This window comes from Pseudochaenichthys georgianus, chromosome 6 (genome assembly GCF_902827115.2).
Source record: "Pseudochaenichthys georgianus chromosome 6, fPseGeo1.2, whole genome shotgun sequence".
NCBI lineage: Eukaryota > Metazoa > Chordata > Actinopteri > Perciformes > Channichthyidae > Pseudochaenichthys > Pseudochaenichthys georgianus.
This window is the reverse complement of record NC_047508.1, coordinates 13,065,046-13,080,862: the sequence shown is the minus strand read 5'-3', so window position 1 is coordinate 13,080,862 and position 15,817 is coordinate 13,065,046. Positions and strand designations below refer to the sequence as shown.

Here is a 15,817-nt window from a genome sequence, read left to right as displayed (position 1 = left end):
TGTGTGTGTGTCAAAGTAAACTCTGTTTTGATTTTCATTATGTGTCTGTTCATAAATATGCATGCTCTTCTTTGCTTCTGCTTTGTGTATTAGCTGATTGCATGAGAGACACAGAAACTGCTAAATGTAACCATTTCACAGCGTGTTTGTACAATGGTGCCCACTTGCACACATAAACACACACACACACACACACGCACAATTCAAGCCCGACCACAGATCTGCGGCACATGGTGCTTCACAAATTAGACAGAAAGGGAAGGCAGGGACTCAGCACATGTAGGGAAGAGGGGCGTGAGAGAAGCACGGACAAGGGAGACAGAAAGACAGGAAGGAAAGAGACATTATGAAGGTCATCTTTCATCTGACTTATCTCATGTTTCCTCCCTGAGGCTCTTAGAGAAAAAGAAAACCCTGTGTCTCCTACTCAATCAATATAAGCGCCATCACCATCCCCTACTCTACACCAAAGCAAATCCTACTTAGCAATAAACTGATTTCAATGACTGATTCTTAATAAAACCATCCACTTTGTAAAACAATTATTTAGATTTGACATTAGAAATAATTAAGGTAAAATTAGACTTTTGTCCCACTTTAGTTTCTATTCTAGCTTTGCCGACATGTATTCATTATTTTTATCAACATGTTTCACTCGCAGAGGTTTTGATAGTTTTCAATGATGTGTATAATGAGAGAACATTAAGCTAATAGTTTATAAGAAGGTCAAATTAAAGGAATATTCTTTTTTGGTGGAAAATGGACACCTTTCTCTTTGAGACTGATAAAAGAATGAAGACATTTCTCAAAACATCTAACTACCCTAACAAATATATGTGGTGGCCAAAGCCTGAAAGGAAATAGGAACAAGCTGAAAAACAGCAATACTGTTTAGTGTGGGGTTTTTTTCTTGCTCATTAAGTCAAAGGTTAAATTAAATGAATCTATCTAATATTTACAGTCCAGTATATGTGTAAAATATACATTTCTTCCAGTTAAATCAATAATGGATGATCAGGAATAGAAGCAAAATGCAGATATTTTGCCCAAAATCACGAACAATAACATTTTATATTTTCATGCCAAAATATTGATCTGAGTAGACATTTTAGATGAAGGTATATTTCATTGCAGTAATGCTCAACAAATAAAACAGTAATGCAATTTTTTCACTGTGTGCTCCCAGAAAGCTGTTTCTCTTTCCATTCCTGAAGCGTTGTCATTTTGGCAGATACAGCATATCCAAAAGAGGTGATATTCCAGTTATTCAAGGTCAGAAAGGTCCTGTCAGAATGATGGATAGAGAAGCAATATATATCGTGAAGTCATGCACTCACACACATACGCACACACAAACCAACACTATTCTCAAAGTGCTCAGCAGAAATAAATGTGGTGGTGAATGATGAGCTGGCATTGAAAGCATTAATATATAATTAGTATTGATCGCCATCAGACCCCCTGCGTTGGTCACCACACACACACACACACACACACACACACACACACACACACACACACACACACACACACACACACACACACACACCTCCAGTATTGAGTTGTGGTTAAGCAGCCTATAGTGGCCGAGCAGGCTTCCATCTGTGTGCAAATCAATACAACAAGCTCTCCTACCCTTATGATTAGCAAAGAGACCACTCCCTTTTATAAAGAATAAACACTACACTACCGCCATGTATCAGCATCATACATCATAGTTTAAACTGAGCGGGAGTTGCAGGAGTCTGGTTGCACATGACTACTTCATCCACAAAATTAATATTTGAATATTAATCAATTATCAAATGTTACCTTGAATTCATTAATCCATCCATCCATCCATCTTCTCCCGCTTATCCGTGGTCGGGTCGCGGGGGTAGCAGTTCCAGCAGAGAGCCCCAAACGTTCTTTCATTAAGAGAAATAAATAGTTGGTTTCTCACGCATGCCTCCAAGGTGAATGAAGAATAACAAAAAGGAGAAAGTCTTGATGAGTTTAAATGAATAGAGACCACATTGAAAAACAACAAGACCACATCAAAACATCTGAATGCTCACATTCAATTGTTTTTCATTTATTCTGCCGTATGCTTACCACTTTTCCAGCGCATGCATTATTCCTATAACCTAACAATTGAATACACTTCAGTCTTGTCCTGACACTGAGGAGTAGGGTGTACACATAGGTATAACTAATCACATGACTAACTACAATACTTGATGGAGTAAACTGTTAATGCTATGGCTGGAACTACTACTCATCATACATTTTTTAATAATAAAAGGAAAATGTGCTCTGGGACCTCATTTATAAAGCTTTGTGTAGGATTCACGTGGGAAGGTGGTGTACGTACCAGCACAGGTTTTTTCCTCTGTCCCAGATGTGCCTCCTACACACGGTCGTAATGAGCCCATGAGGGCCATTATTACACCTCGTGTGGACAGCACTGCACACACCTCCGCTCATCCCTCAGGGGTGTTGAGCGTGAACGAGCCTCATAAGCCACTTTCACACCAAGTACTTTTCCGTACTTAGTGGCCAGCACTTAGTGCCAGCACTTAGTACCCGAACTAAGTACAGATCGCGTTCACACCAGAATAAGTTCCCTGAGGATTACGTAAAGGAAGCCGCTGAGGTCACTTCTTCTTCTTCTGCTTTGGGTTTACTGGCAGGCCGCAAACCACTTCATGGCGTATACTGCCACACGAAGTTCCCGGCTGGAAGTCCCCGGAGTTGGGGACTGGCTTCAGTAGTAAATCGCCAGAACGCCGACACCTCCTCATCACTCCACCACTCCCATGTTTTTTTTTGTGTTGCCATTAGTTATGCTCTCTTCGTTGGTGCGCGGGGCTAATGCTAATAATGCTAATGCCAGCAAATAAATTCACAAAACTTTTCAGAGTTTTACGGCGGCGCGAAATTGGTACTTTTTAATCCCCAGGATAGTACCACCTCTCTAGCAGGCACTAATAATGGGAGTAAAAGTTCTCGGAACTAAGTACTCTTTTTGATGTGAACGCAAAATTCCAGGCACTATCAGAACTAAACTAGTCCGGTGTGAACGCGCCTAATGTCCGGTTTACGAGCCTGGTCCCGAAAGAGACAAGGCGGGGGGAATGAGACCCATCCTCGATCTGTCAGTGTCCAATAAGGAAATGGCCTTTTCACATGCTGACGATCAAACAGGTGCTGGAGTGTGTTCACCAGGGAAACTGGTTCATTTCCATAGACCTGAAGGATGCATACTTCCACGTAACCATCATCCCGAAACACAGCAAATTCCTGCGTTTCTCATTCTTGGCTCCACGCACTTTTTCAAAGTGTGTGGAGACGGCTCTGGAGCCGCTACACAGAATGGGGATGAGTGTTATTTTACCTGGATGACCTGCTGTGGCTGGCTCACTCCAGGGAGGAAGTCGCTTCACAGACGGTACAGCTTGTATCTCATCTGTCAAGCCTTGGTTTCATTTATAAACTGGAAGGAGAGCTGTCCTCTTCCCTCCCAGATTATCATTTATCTGGGAGTGGAATAAAACTCGGCCACCATGAGAGCACGGCTCTCACGGCAGAGAGTGGAGAAACTGACAGCTCTCCTCCGGCGTGTCACACCCTGCAGCGTGGTGACAGCCCTCTCCGTGATACAGCTGTTAGGCATGAGGTCAGCTGGTCATGTGGTGATCCCCCTGGGTCTCCTTCACATGAGGAGACTCCAGACGTGGTCATTCGCCTGCACATCGACCCGTGCGTCAGAAGAGACGCATGGTGTACATTCCTCCGTCCGTGGATTTAGATTTAACCTACTGGAAAAATCTCCACGTCCTGTCAGTGGGGGTGCCCCTGGGCAGAATGACGTCACACACCTCGGTGTTCACAGACGCATCTCTCTCAGGGTGGGGAGGAACGTGCGTGTCACAGGCGGTGGGGGAACAGTGGCCGGCTCACATGTCTCTCCACATAAACGCGCTGGATTACTCTCCGTATGGAGAGTAATCCAGCACTTCGCCCCGTTGCTGTACAATCAACATGTTGATTTGCACAGACAACAAAGCAGCAGGCATGCTTACATCATTCGCCATGCTGAACACAGCCAGGCAGCTGCTGTGCTGGGCGCGTACACACGTACTCTCTATCAGAGCAGTGTATATTCCCGGCGAGTTGAACAGAGGGTCAGACCTCATGTCCAGAGGAGGTCCTCGCCAGGGGGACTGGAGCCTCCGTTCCAAACTGGTCTCCCAGGTATAGAGCAGGTTCGGGAGAGCAGAGGTGGATCTGTTCGCTGCACACGGGAACGCACAGTGTTCCCTCTAGTTCCCTGAGAACGCAGGACCAACCCCCCCCCTGGGGTTGGACGCGTTCGCACACCAACCTTGGCCCAGGGTGTTTATATACGCTTTCCCACCAGTCCCACTGATCCCTCGGTTCCTGGACCAAGTGCAGGAGGAGTGGCTGACAGCGGTCTTAATAGCCCCGGAGCGCACGGGAGCGTTCTGGTTTCCATGCCTACAGCGGATGCTGTCAGGCAGACCGTGGGAAATTCCGTGGCGCTGGGGCCAGGGCTCGAGCTTAAGGACGTCCCGTCGTCCCGGGGCCGAAAAAAATAGTGTCTGGGAGGATAAAAAATAATTTTGGGACATACACGAAATCCACACACATGTAGCTACTGCTGTGCCGCTGGCTGTCAGCCAGCCGCCCAGCTGGCTGTGCCCGCGAATTCCTGGTCTGCAAATTCGCGGGTCTAGCTCTCTATGGTCTAGCTATGTACTGAGTGTGTGTATTTCACGGGTTGAGTGATGTACAATGACAATGGCATCCCGTGGAGGAATTCTGAAATGTTTTACCGTTACATCACAAAAACGCACAGCAGAACCAGACCCTGGAGCGCCGGCCTCTTTATTTACTTACTCCTCTTCATCCCCTATGGGTAATAAGGCTGAGATGAGAACTCTCCATCGTATTTAGTCCTTAGCAATATGCTGCGCCTCTCCCCATGTAGGGATGGGTACCGAGCCCCGGTATTAAACGGGCCCCGGGCCGGAATTATTAAAGACAGTGGTAACGTTAAGCTCCGACGTTATCAGACTTTTTATTGGTACAGGAGATATTTAAAAAATATATGTCATATGTATTATTGCTACATACACATTATATCGCAGTTTTAGTTTCACCAACTCCGTTTCTAATATGCAATAAGACTACAACATGCGTCTATGATGTATTTTCGAGCTGTCCAATCCAGACGAGATCTCTCTCTCCCGTCTGTGTGCGAGGGGGCGGGGCCGTTTGTAAAGGTCTCCTGACTGTGTTACAGACTGTCATCCTGGTTAGTGGTTACTCTGGGTTCTGTCTTCAGGACAGTGTTGGATTTTTTTGTTAATTGGATGGGACTTGATTGGATTCAATATTAGAGTAATTTTCTCGTTTCTGTGTTTGTTTAAATATATTTGGCCTTTGTTTATGTGATTGAATGATTTACTCAAATAAAAAGGTTGATGAATTATCATCTAATGATTTGTATGATGTTTTATTTATGTTAAAAGGTCACTTTGAATGATTTTAACTAATGATAATGTAGAGAAACTAAAAAAAAAAATTCGGGACAGTCCACATTAATTTCGGGACGGCTTGGATTGTATTTCGGGACGGTTCCGGGAGGATGGGGAAAAAAGTTAGTCGAGAGCCCTGGCTGGGGCACTCTCTCCCAGGTGGAAGGAGCGATCAGCGGTCACCCAGTGATAGGCCAGCGTTTGTGGGCATGGCCCCTGAACGGGAACACTTAGATGGGCTTGGCCTCTCTCAAGATGTTGTACGTGTTGTTTGACAGGAATTTGGCTTATAGCACGGTCAAAATATATGCTGCTGCCATTTCATCTTGCCACGTAGGTTTCGGTGTCAGCACGGTGTTTATTCACCCTCTGACAAAACGCTTTCTACAAGGAGCACAGAGACCTGTGTCATGCGCTTTAGCCCCTCAATGGGATTTGGCTTTGGTGTTACGCGCGCTGAGTAAAGCCCCATTTGAACCTTTAGATCAGGTTCCCACCCAAAGTAGCTCTGCCCTTGGCTCTGACATCATCTAAAAGGGTAAGTGACTGGTCTGCTCTCTCTCTGTGGCTCCGTCATGTCTCCGGATCCAAGGAGTTGGCAGCTCAGCTGTTTTGTGCCCTAACCCGGCTTTTATGACAAAGGTTATCACAAGCTCCTTTAGATAGAGAGTGATACATTTGGATGGCTTCTTTCCTCCTCCTCACACATCAGAGGAAGAAGCCACATCTCATCTCCTCTGCCCGTGCGCACGCTGTCCTGCTATATTGCACGTAGGGTTGCAAAATTCCGGGAATTTTCAAAGATGGAGACTTTCCACGGGAATAAACAGGAATTTATGGGAATAAATTGGGAATTTTCTAAATTGAAGGTTGGCTCTTCATAGGGAACTTAAATATAGTTGGGGAAAGTATATTTTAGCATAATCTTGACTAAAACAAACAGATGTCATTCAAGTACACTTAAATATCCATGCCATAGCACACTGCTTACTGCATGGCTATTGAGACCACACAAAGGTTCGCAACAGGCTCACAAATGTGAGAGTGGAAAAACTGGTTGGCATTCGGGCAAACCTAAGGCTCTCTGAGCCGGACACAGAGCCATCCTCAACAAGGCTGGACAGTGACACTGAAGAGGAAGAGTTAGATGTTGATGAGGCCCAGGAAGAGCCCGTTGACTGAAAGGGTTTAGCAAAAATGCAGAGGATTGCTTAAAGGAAGATTTGCATGTTTAATGGGACTTTTTGGAGGGAGAGGGGCTCTTTTCATTTAACATTTTGAATGGGACTTTGTGGGGATTTTTGGATGGGAGGTGCATTTTTGTTCATTTTTTAATGAGTGGGGTTGGGGGGATGAGTAATATTTAACTCAACATTCCTGTTTTCGTTCTTCAATGAAACAAATCATTTTTCTTTTTTAAATAATCTGTTGAAATTGCATGTTTTTTTGTTTTTTTCATCGAATATTTCCAAAATTCCCCAGCTTAACTTGACATTGAAACTCTCCAGAAATTTACCGGAAACTTTCCGCCCCTTTGCAACCCTAATTGCACGCACGGCTGGTTTGCGCCGTTCCCAGCGCCTGTTTGTGCATTACAGAGAGCGCTCAATAGGGCAGCCTCTGTCTGCACATCGCCTGTCACTCTGGCTGTGTGAGGCTGTGTCACAGGCATATGTCTCCTCTGGGGTGGATCCCCCGGAGAACATCAGAACGCACTCCACCAGAGATATTTTCATCCTCTACGGCTTTGCATGGAGGAATGACAGTGGAAGACATTTGCACTGCTGCATCTTGGTCTTCCCCCTGTTCTCTTATGAGAGGGATGTTCCCTTTTTCCTCTCTGACACACTCTGTACTGAGTGTGTCAGAGTGATGTCGGAGACTCAGCTGAGCGCCCTCTCTCCTGCCTATCGGCACGCAGAGAGCTGCCCTTCCCCCCCCCCCCTCTTTTATCGTTTTAACAAAGTGTGACATTCGTCTCTACTTTTCACAACGACAGGTTTTTACCTGCGTCCCCTCATGGAGAATATATTTTTTTTTTAAATGCTATATTTCCAGGGGCTGTGATGCACCATTACGCACAGCGTAATGAGCATGGGTTATTAATTGAGTAGATGTGTTTTTGTGCTTCTGGTAACGGAAGGACCAGTGGGGCGTAAACTACATCCTGCTTCGCCCTTAACCCAATAGCGATAGCCAGAGGGCGAAGCCTATATGATGCAGAACTGGGGTTACGTACTGTAACCCAGTTTCTATGAGTATAGGCGCAGCCCTCTAAGGTTCGGGCCCCACTGGCTCCGCGAATAGCTGAAGAAAAGCTGTTTGTGTGGGAGCAGATTGTCGGACCTATACTTCCTATTTATACGGAAGTGAATCCGTAGGTGGGGCCCATGGCGTAGGTGGGCATGGATTAAGTCTGTCAGTGCTGCGCATGCGCAGTGGGATTACCACTTCTAGTCAGAGCAGAGCACGACTCATGACATTTCCCTGTGTTTGATTTTTATATTTGCTGTTGTAATTTATTGTCTTCCGTTTGCGAAATGTACTTATGTGTTATTTATTATTTGCATGTACAGCACTTTGGCTCGACCAAAAATCTTTTTAAAATGTGCTATATAAATAAAACCTGATTTGATTTGATTACCCAATAGCGCCTATCCTCATAGAATCTGGGTTACAGTATACGTAACCTCAGTTTTATTATGTAGTTTGTGATCCAGCTGTCAATCAGCTGTGTGCAGCGTTTCCACTGCACCCTGTGTGTCTCAACCCCCCAGCAGCTATCCACCAGTTAAATGAAATAAAACAAATGTGTTGTGTTATATCAGCTGTAAAATTTACCAAATATATGGTCTTCTTAGATTCTATACCTTCTGTATTTTATGAGCGACTTATCAAGTCTTGGCAAACGTCACAAAACATGATTAAACATGATGGTATATAAAACCACGCTCGTATCTATACAACCTATAGAAATTCAAAACGGCCTAAGTTTAGACGTAATTCTGTTCTTCTGCTTACCGCATCATTTATGAGAATACATTTCATAACATTAACGCAACATATTCGAGGTGGTTTTCAATAACATATCCGTATTTATTTATTCCTCCAATTTATGTTTTTGTGTGCACTGAGGAGTCGCAAACAGGCGTTTGTTTAATCATTTTAAGATTGGCTTTAATCATTTTTTGCAAATGAATTCTTCATATATGATACATAAGAGGTAACATTATATTTATGGTATTATTTTCACATATTTATCTCCATTCTTCCTGCCAACGGTGTCGCAGTTTCTCATCTATCCCGTGTTTGTGCGTACACATGGGTCATTTTCCCGTCATGTTTGTTTTTTATAAATCGCAAAGATTGCTTAGAAACTGGAGTATGGCATATTTTGAGCGTACGCCATGTTTATAAATGAGGCCCCATGCTCCCAGTAATATTGTGTTAATAACAAAAGAGACAGATTTGACAGGAAATAAATGATGATTATAAACCCTTTTTAACTTCTAAAGGGCAGGAACAAAATAGGAACGAGTGATTGATACCAGATGAAAATGTAAAAAACATACAACAAAAACGAATTTAATTTAAAATGTCTTTAGAAGCAGTTCTGATAGAGCAACCAAAATCCTCACTCGAGGAGACAGACATAAAGTGGAGTCAGTCTGGCTGTGAGGAATCAAAATGGTAGTATGCTGTATGTGTTTGTGTGACTGTGTGTATGTTGCTATTATGGTGAGTCATTGAGATGACATAAACTACATTCCAGTTGAACTAAGCAACCCCTTTACTATCTATATCTGCATTTCTGTCTGCTCTCCGACTCCCCTCTCCCCACTCGTTATCACGCGTCGTCGTCCCAACTCCCCATTACTCAACCTCCCAATTCTGCTCAGCTATCACTTAAGTGTAAACATATAACCACAAATGTTTATATTTTGTACAGCAGTAGCAGGTCATGCCATGGGCTCACAGACACTCACTCATGAAATATATTTAAAAGTCTTGTCATACAGCCGGCTTATAATGATGACCTAATAATGAATTTGGTGTTGGTGTGTTTATGTCTGACTGTCCGTCTGCCTGTCTGTCTGCAAGCTATCTTGACTAATATATCAGTCAGTAAAGTGTATAAACAGCAGCTTCGAGCCTTGTCTAAAATAGTACTCTGGCTTCCTCTACTGAATGTTTTTGGAACTGCAAATTGTTTTCAGTTGACATCACATCAGCCTGTAGTTGTAGATTAAGTATAGATGTTTTCACATTTGAGAACGCGTTGGTTACCGACTAGCTGAAGTGGTGTTGTATGAGTTACTTATCCATAGTCAGTGTTTTACTTTCAACAGATTGTTGGAGAATCAGACAGGAATATCATAATGAAAACCATACTGCGGTGAAAGAAGGCAGCAGCCAAATATATTTAAATGTAGAATTGTGTTATCACTTTCAGATGGAGAACTGAATCTGTAATCTATACTCTTTTCAACGCCACCAGTTTCCATTAACAAATATTAATTTTACCTCCCAGAACAAGGGAGTTGCTGGTATACGGCTGTCTCGAACAGTTAGTTTCTGTGACTTTGGTGAATCCAAATTAACCCCTTAAAACACCAAAATGACGTATAATAACACAAACAAACTAACAGATTAAAGGAAATGGAACACCAGCAACTACCATTTGCTGCAGGTGAAAATTAATGTTTTTGGCTGTCTAAAGGCAGAGTAACGTGGTCAAAGTAGTCTTAATATTACGTACTCCAAAACTGATATTCGTTTTTATAGCTAGGTTTTTGTTTTAGGTATCTCAAACTCATTTCTGCTGCATCCGTCCACAAAAATCATGTTTTTTTCAAATAGGTGGCGGGCCAACCGATATCTACTGTATGTAAAACTATGACAATGGATAAGTGCATAATACAACCCCCTTTTAAAAAACACATACTGTAGGGCTAAAAACTTACCGTAGAGTAGGTGCCCTTGAGCAAGGCACCGGACCTCCCCCTTCTCCCCTCCCTCCCATTGCTCCCTGGGCGCTGTACACTAGCTGCTCTCTGCTCCTAGTACTAGACTCCTGGTGATAGGATGAATGCAGAGAACAAATGCCACTGTGTGTGCTGTGTGCTCTGCATGTGTGACCATTACAAAGGGTTTCATCCCTCCCAATTCTATTCTTCTATTCTATTGTAACCAAATATAAGACATTTCTCAAGTGTTAACAAACTTGACTGCTCCCATAATTAATTAATTAGATTAATATCCTGGGTATAAACAGTTAATACTTCACAACACAGTTTAATATTGTTGTAATCGGTTATAACTGTATGATGCTGTTTTGAGATTAATATTCAAGTTAAGAGTTACCAGTTTGACTTTACACCTGTTCGTCCTTGAAAAATGTACTCAATCAATCTCTTTCCCTCTATACCCTTTCTTGTGTCTTGCTCCATCACTCTTTCTTTCTTTCCCTCTTTCATCCTTCCATCCCTCTCTCTCCCCAGTCCAGACGACAGCAGGACCCCAGCCCTGGCTCCAACATGGCCAACGCTGACATTGAACACAAGATGCGCTGAGGCGGAAGAGAAGGAGGAAGTACTGGAGGAACAGAAGAAAAACCAGGGCTGGCTATCCATTCACTTTCAATATAATCAACTGTAAAAAAAGGTCATCTGAAATTGCAATTTTGACCAATGTTTTCAACATGTGTTCTTTGTTTCCTTGTTAGTCTGATATGATTTTTCTTTCCACACTCAAAACATTGTTCTTACCTTTTTACATTTAGAAGAAACACAACTTCCTTAATTGATTGAATTGAAAGTGAACCAAACTCCACAATTAAGGATTCACAGGAATAAGTACCCAACAGACCTGGGCAAAAAGTAGTTGTATATATTTAAATACAAAGGAAGGATTATGAGAGGTTGAATTAGCATTATATTAGCATCATATTGCAAATATGACACATCCGAGGTTGAAGTTGCTTCTTGAGTCAAATGAGTATCTATATAAAGTATAGATCAAATCACTCAGACTTCTATTTATTTTTTTCCAGGTCTTACATGATTTGATGGAAAGATCTAAGTACCAAAAGATATATTTTCTATCAATACAAATTGTGAAAATAATGGAAGGGGGTAACAGATGCCAGTAGTGAGGGGAGGCAAAGGAAAGAGAAGAGTAGAAAAAATTGAATTGAAAATAATGCGTCAAAAGTAAGGTGTTGAAAAAGAAAAGCAGTGTGACTGCGTTGTTCATTGTTTTTGCAACGCCTCACATTTGGGAACATGCCTTTTGTTAACCCTAATTATGCATAGTTAAACTGCTGTTTTCTTAGACCAAAGTTCACTTTGCTGGTAAGGGAGGGAGGGAATGGAGAAAGGTACGGGATACAATAACAGAAAACTGAGTTGCATTTAAAGTAGGCAGGTGGGAGGAGAGCATCCAGAGAGAACTATGCTGTTTTGTGTAGTTTGAATTGTTTGCTGTGCTATAATATTCAGTTTCTCTTTAAAACATCGGAGGCCCATGACTATAGAATCCTCGGTTAAGTAGCAACAAGTTTTACGGCCAATTTGCACTATGTGATACAATCAGACTTGTTCTCAACATGGGTTTTTCTTTATAGGCATGAAACCAAACATAGGCCAATGTCTTCTATTGTTACCTATGCAGCCTTTTTATTGTGAGAACACTCCCTTTTAAAGCGCTTTGATAAGGAATAACTGGGATTTTTAAAGGCTACATCATAGTGATGCAAGATGTGGGTGTGCCCAACCAGTAGCATGCTCCACAAAGTATAAAAGCTGTTGTTAAAATATAATTTGTTTTTTTACCAGGATGTGTCACCCGGTGGAGTTGTGATCTGGGGTTGACTATCAGGCAAAAATGAAACACATCCTTTTGCATGAAGGCTTTTTCTTGATATTGACATGCTACTTTTTAAATGGGTATTCAAAGGCTTCTTTCTTAAAAATACACACCATAAAAATCAGTAGCATGTGTTGCAAGTCACTTTTATAGAAGTAAGGTACCATTCCAACTTAAAATCCGTCTATTGATCAACCTATCACCCAGATATTCCTCATCATTAAAGGACTGTACAAGCCTAAATACAGTCTAAATAATATTCCCTGTCCTGTTACAGTACAAGTGTAACAAAATGATATGTTGTTTTATTGTTTTGTTTGAGTGAAAGTCATGATGTTTGCTTTTGATATTACTTCTCACATCCGTATGCGTATTAATTGTTGTTCATCTTTCAGCTTTGTTATGAAATAGTAGTAGCAATGGTAGGCTATTTTATGTAATATTGAGTCGCGTTTCTAGACATTTGGGAGTTTTAAGGACTTTTGTTACTTTCGCTTTTCATGTGTTTCTTATATGTATTATTTGTATTGTTTATTTTTCAAAGGAAATCCATCCAAAGGAATGTGGATTGACTCAAGCCCTTTTATTTTTAAATTGTGCAACTAGAAGCTGATTTCATTTTCCATTGTGTTTTCCACTTAGTGCACTCAACGGTTTTATTCTTACTATTTTACCCAAGACAGTCCAGTCCAGACAGTATGGGATGGACTCTGTACGTTGTAAGTTTATTATATGTTATGTTTGAACTATAGCTTGACAGTGACCACTGGGCCTACATTTTAAAAATAAAACCACCTGTGGGTGGTCTCATCAAATCTACCATGTCTGTAATTCAACCATCTTTATTGATTGAAACAGCGTGTTTTTCTTAAGAGACATTATTGAGGAAGTGATTATAAAAGACGGATATGTATAGGTGGTAGAAGGTGGTCCCAGTGTAACATGTGCTCACCATTACCCACCCAATGTATTATTGAACCAATATTTAAGTAGTACCCACCTCAGTTAATACCACATCCCTTTATTTTCTTACTGCAGGCATTAACGCAAAAAGACACGTTTTTTTTGCCTTTATTTTTTCCTTCTACTCCGACCGTTTTGGTTTATGTTATTTATTCATTGTTTTTTTCTTAGAGATCCTAGAAGAACTCTGTGATAACTAGCCACTTTCACACACTCCCCTAGTTTCTTGTTCTTGTGGTCCTACAGTTTTACGGTTGAGCTTGTCCTTTTCTGTAATATAACATTCATTACAAAATGTTTGATTTATTTCATAATAAACATGTATGAATTCTTGCATTTTTTGTTTCTTCTTTAATATTAGCGTAACCTTTGCTAGCAGAAACATGTAAGTATTGTAATGCTATCAAAACCCTCAAGATTTTTCGCAGATCGCTCTTTAGTCAGGAAGGAGGCTTTCAGTGAAGAGTGAGGTGGCTCTTAAAAGAGCCTTTGTGTTTCGATGGGCTGGTCTCGGGGTCAGTTTAATCCCTCTCTCCGCGGATGCGGCGGGCCAGCTGGATGTCCTTGGGCATAGATTGTCTACTCTCAAAGTCATGTATTATAGTATAGAGAGGCGAAGTCACGCCCATCTACTTCCGGCCCATGGGACCCCGGAAGCGAAAAATTAACATTGAATTCAATGGAGAGAGAACACGTATCTTTTGATCCCGTTTGAATTGTGCCACGAACTACACATATGATGTTTGTCAATCTTAAACAATAAGTTCCATGTCAAAAAAGTCACATTTTGTCGTAAAACTGTTGAAATATAAGACTATGAAAAATACGCGACTACAAAGACTACAAATCCCAAATCCCATTCTGGCTCGCGTAAGTGATGTCACAGGCGATAATTCTCCAAGTGGTTGCGACTCGTAATTAAAGCGAAGAAGAAGAAGAAGATCTCATAACCGATTTATTCCCTCCAATAAATAAGAGATTGCTAAAAATAAATTCACTTTTACAAGATGCATGTGTGCTTTGTACCAGGTTGTAATCACATAAGTGATCAAACCACTTGCTCGTTCTATCGCTTCCCGTCTGATGAAAGGACCAGGAGTCGCTGGATCAGACATCTCAGGTAATATACATGTTGTGCATGGAACACAGTCAAGTTAGCTACCTAGCTAGTAGCGACGAGTAGCGAGCACGTTAGTTAGCATTACATTACGTAGCCTTGTCATTTTTAGTAGCCTTACCATGAAGTTATTATTTTATTACATGAAGTAAGAGTAAGAGTAGATGGTAAGCATTTCGTGAAACATTTGAAGAGTAGCCGACTGCGCCATCCACCGGGTGCTAGGGAAGCAGTCAGGGAGAGTCGAAGGCAGGCAGGGAGCTTTGCATGACAGATTCTTCTGGACGTGTTTCATTGTGATGACAGTAAGGGTGAGTCAATCTGTTTGTTGGAAAGACAGTAGTTGAGTGATTACTGAGAGAAAATTATTAGAAGAGATAATTATTCAAAGTGTTACTGTTGTGTTACTTTAAAGTGTTGTTACTGACCTTTTTCTCTTTTATTTCCTTTCCCTCACATGCACACTGACCTGCTCTGGCAACCTGATTTCCACTGTACGTAATAGTATTTGGTTATGGTATATTATTTATATACATCAAAGGCACAATGCACCCCCCAGAGACACACATGTATTGAGTGTGATATTGTGCATAGGTCAAGTGAAATCATCTTTACATACTAGAAAACTGTAGGAGCGGCAACTTGTTTTGAAATTGAATTTTTAATATCCGAAAATGAAGTTGATCTGTTTTCTTTATTCTTCTCTCTTCCCAGCTCCATCCATCACCGTGCTCTGTTCCTGCAGGTCCTGCTTGATAATCATTATGCTCATATGTTTTCACACAATTACAAATAAAGTCAATGTATTGTATGACATGAAGTTGTGCTTCATTCGGAGTCAATAATACATTCATTCTGCCTTCAACTGCACAATGACTGTGGACTGCACCGACATCCATTTAGCTGCCCCCAGTAAGATGAACCAAGCAAAGAGGGTCGCCATCATGCCCAAGGACATCCAGCTGCATCCGCGGAGAGAGGGCTTAGACTGACCTGAGACCAGCACACCCAAACACAACGGCTCTTTTAAGAGCCACCTACAGTTTCAAAGAGTTGCAATCCTACGTTGTTATAATGATCAAACCGGTTCATGTGTCACTTAGTTTACTGAACCGTGATGAATGAAAGAAATTAGTGAGGTAGTGGTTTACTGAAGTTACAAAGACATTACTATATGAGTAACAGGTCAGTGTAAACGCAAGCTTCTGTCAATTATGGATCACTCAAACTATATACAAATAATATGTAATAAAGTTCTAAAATAAGTATTCGGTATATTCCTTGATAGCTTTTGGAGAAGGTTGTTTTTAAGTTTACTAAAAATCTA

General features: G+C 41.6%; 1 protein-coding gene and 1 long non-coding RNA gene across 5 annotated transcripts in view; one reads left to right on the top strand and one right to left on the bottom strand.

Moving 5' to 3' along the window:
- cbfb (core-binding factor subunit beta) overlaps positions 1–13,709 on the top strand; it is a 47,936-nt gene extending 34,227 nt beyond the window's left edge. For 2 of the 4 annotated variants that reach the window (XM_071203462.1, XM_034084968.2), the window contains one exon: positions 11,050–13,709. In XM_071203462.1, coding sequence (XP_071059563.1) covers positions 11,050–11,094 — 45 coding nt within the window. In that variant the 3' untranslated portion in view covers positions 11,095–13,709. Of the gene's footprint in view, positions 1–11,044 lie in introns of all 4 variants that reach the window. The other 2 variants (XM_034084966.2, XM_034084967.2) reach the window with 2 other exon arrangements.
- LOC139434044 (uncharacterized) lies at positions 8–11,030 on the bottom strand. Its single transcript, XR_011643441.1, has 3 exons — positions 10,508–11,030; positions 1,813–1,907; positions 8–1,284 (listed from the first exon to the last, which is right to left on the bottom strand). It is a non-coding gene; the product is annotated as an uncharacterized lncRNA (long non-coding RNA).
- Positions 13,710–15,817: the final 2,108 nt, after the last annotated feature.